The 2,652-nt window shown below is 50.4% G+C and overlaps 1 protein-coding gene across 1 annotated transcript; it reads right to left on the minus strand.

Moving 5' to 3' along the window:
• Positions 1 to 828, minus strand: PHACADRAFT_74016 (uncharacterized protein; the record flags this gene model as incomplete). Its single annotated transcript, XM_007403054.1, has 2 exons — positions 1 to 695; positions 752 to 828. Coding segments are annotated over 2 exons (772 nt in total), but the record flags the coding sequence as incomplete, so codon positions are not given.
• Positions 829 to 2,652: the final 1,824 nt, after the last annotated feature.

Here is a 2,652-nt window from a genome sequence, read left to right on the forward strand (position 1 = left end):
GCGTGCGAAGGTTGCGGTAATTGCCCGTAGCCCACGGTATGCGTATGCCCACGAGGGACAGGTGATGCAAGTGCGGGGTCTCTCCACGGAACAGGGGACAATCAAGGATCAGTGGGGCGTACGCAAATGCGTCTGCATTCTGCAGAAAGACCTCGTGTATCTGTGGAGCGCTGCCTTCATACACCCAGGGCACGAGCTGGACTCGTGTTGCAACGAGGCTGAGCTCCGTAACTTGCAGCAAGTTCTCGGTACAGAGCTTGACGGCAAACTCGCTACGGGGTGTCGCGTATAAAGAGACGGGCCAGCTGAACCTGAGAGCACAATTGCCGCTGTGCTCACACAGTAGCCGCGCCAACTTCTCCGGTATGTTTGACAGATCCACGCGGCTCCAGTTGAGGGAACATGACAGTGAAAGCTGTCGCCAGTGCGAACAAGTTTGGGAGATTGCAAGGCTTGTGCAGAGCTGATTGCGCGCGGTCCCAGCGTACGCACAGATATGGAAGACGAGGTAGAGTATGTCATCAGGCAGCTGACCGACGGAAGAGCTTCGGTTGCGCAACGTTGCAACCTGCACGCACGCGTCTGAGAGCGCCGAGCGGACCTTTTCCATCATTAGTGCCAGCCTCTGCAACTCGCTGTCATAGAGCATGGCCACCTCCTGTGAGCTCATTTCATGTTCTATAACAGCGAACAACCTAGGGCAAACGGTTAGCAACTGGCGGAATCGAAGCAGGGGACGCGTGGTACGTACGCCGACCCTGGTGACCATACGTGCCCGACAGAGGTGCTGAACGCTTCCAAGAGCGTTTCGGCAGCGTGCGGATCCATGCAACGCAGACGACGAATAGGGGCGGAGAGAAGTAACACGAGTGGTTGCAGGGAGCCGGCTGTTATATTCCTGAGTGCAGCGGTGCACATCATGGCAATCTAACGTGTTCGTTGTTCTGTAAAAACATTTTTGGGTGTTGATTGAGGTCGATTGATCGCGAATGTATCACCAAGCATCATTCGCACATGTTCGACATCACCGTGTTGTTGTATCTGAGGCGCGTACCCAATGATTTGACAATGCGCTGATGCGCTTTGTAGTCCCATGCTCTCTGACATGACGCGCTCCGCGTCATGGTTTCTTTATTTAGATGTGACACGCCCAGAGCACTCTACGCTGGCACCCGTTTGACACCCCGACTCGTTTGTACCTAGTCTCGCCTTTGTAAGGACATTTCATTGGTTATGATTAGATTAGGAAATACTATAGCTATAAAAGAACACGGTGTAATATTTCGACAATTTATCGTACATTATTCGTGAGTCCCCTGCCTGTGCGAAGATTCCTACAACACACCGCAGAGGCAATGCGGTGATCACCGGGCGCAGCACATTCTTGCTCAGAGAGCAAACACGAGATGAATCACTTCCTCTTTTGTTGTAGCAAGGCGGTTGCGACTTCTGGCCTAAGGTCTAACAAGAGACCGGCGCTGCAGAAGAAAGTTGTGCAGATATAGCAGCTGACTGACTGTGATGGATGATATTGAGCTAGATAAGAAATATGTCTAGTGGTGTGTGACATGTGACACTGCTACATACAGTATATAGTACACTCTTTGCTCAGACTACGACAAGGGTATCAATGGATGCCTTCCCGCAGCCGTCTGAAGAGGTTTGCAGATTAGATTGCTGCATCCAAACCTTCTCGGCACCTTGACATCTCCTCCAAGCCGTTGAGAGAATCTGCGTTTCCAAGCCCATTTTCGAGCACTGCTGGCGCCTGCCAGCCCGTCGCGAGAGCCACGTTGCCCAGCCTTGGGTCAATCTGGAGCGTGGTCGCAGGAAATCTACGCAAGCGGGCATCAATGGTGAATTTACGGAATGATATAGGTGAGGTTGTACGTGTTATAGAGCAAAGGGGCTGCCCACATAGTAAGTGACCGTCTCAGTAGTGCACGGGGCACATTCGCCAATTAGCTGCGCTAAGCGTTATCTTAACAGATGAGCGAATGCTCTCATAGGATCAATGTTAAGGTGGCTTGGCTTGTCGTAATAGGCATGAGCGAGTTTGTAGCCTACAAAGAACGAGGATGTGGTCGAAATCGCAGCATTGATGTCACACATTCATGGGCACTCGCGCAGATGCCTCGACCGCCTCCTGACTCTTCTCGTCCCCTCCGTCAGACTTACCGCCTGAGCCTTGATGGCCGAGGTTTAATCGCAAGGTCATTCCGCCGCTGCGCCCCCTGGGGCACCATCAATGGTACATCCCATTGGAATAAATCGCATGCTACTGCACGACTTTCCCTATGCTACTCTCGTGCAGGAGCTTAGAATTCAGAATGTGCTGCCACCTCAGTTGTCTCACACCAGACTTTTGGTGAATTTCTCATAATCTTAAATATACCCATACACAATCTGGAAACCATTCTGATACACTAAACTATTTCAAACTCCCAGTAAGAGTATATATAGATTGGTGGCGTTTTTCAATCTGGCCAATTTTAGTCATAATTGTAGGGTTTATAGTCTGCATAACATATATGTATATTGTATAGTTATATAATACTATATAATTTGCGGCATCTATGCATGGCTTATAAGACAGAGCAAGTGTGCTGTTCATGAGGATTTGGCCATTCAGGCTCTGCTTTCATGCATACC

Source organism: Phanerochaete carnosa, assembly GCF_000300595.1.
Source record: "Phanerochaete carnosa HHB-10118-sp unplaced genomic scaffold PHACAscaffold_707, whole genome shotgun sequence".
Classification (NCBI taxonomy): Eukaryota; Fungi; Basidiomycota; class Agaricomycetes; order Polyporales; family Phanerochaetaceae; genus Phanerochaete; species Phanerochaete carnosa.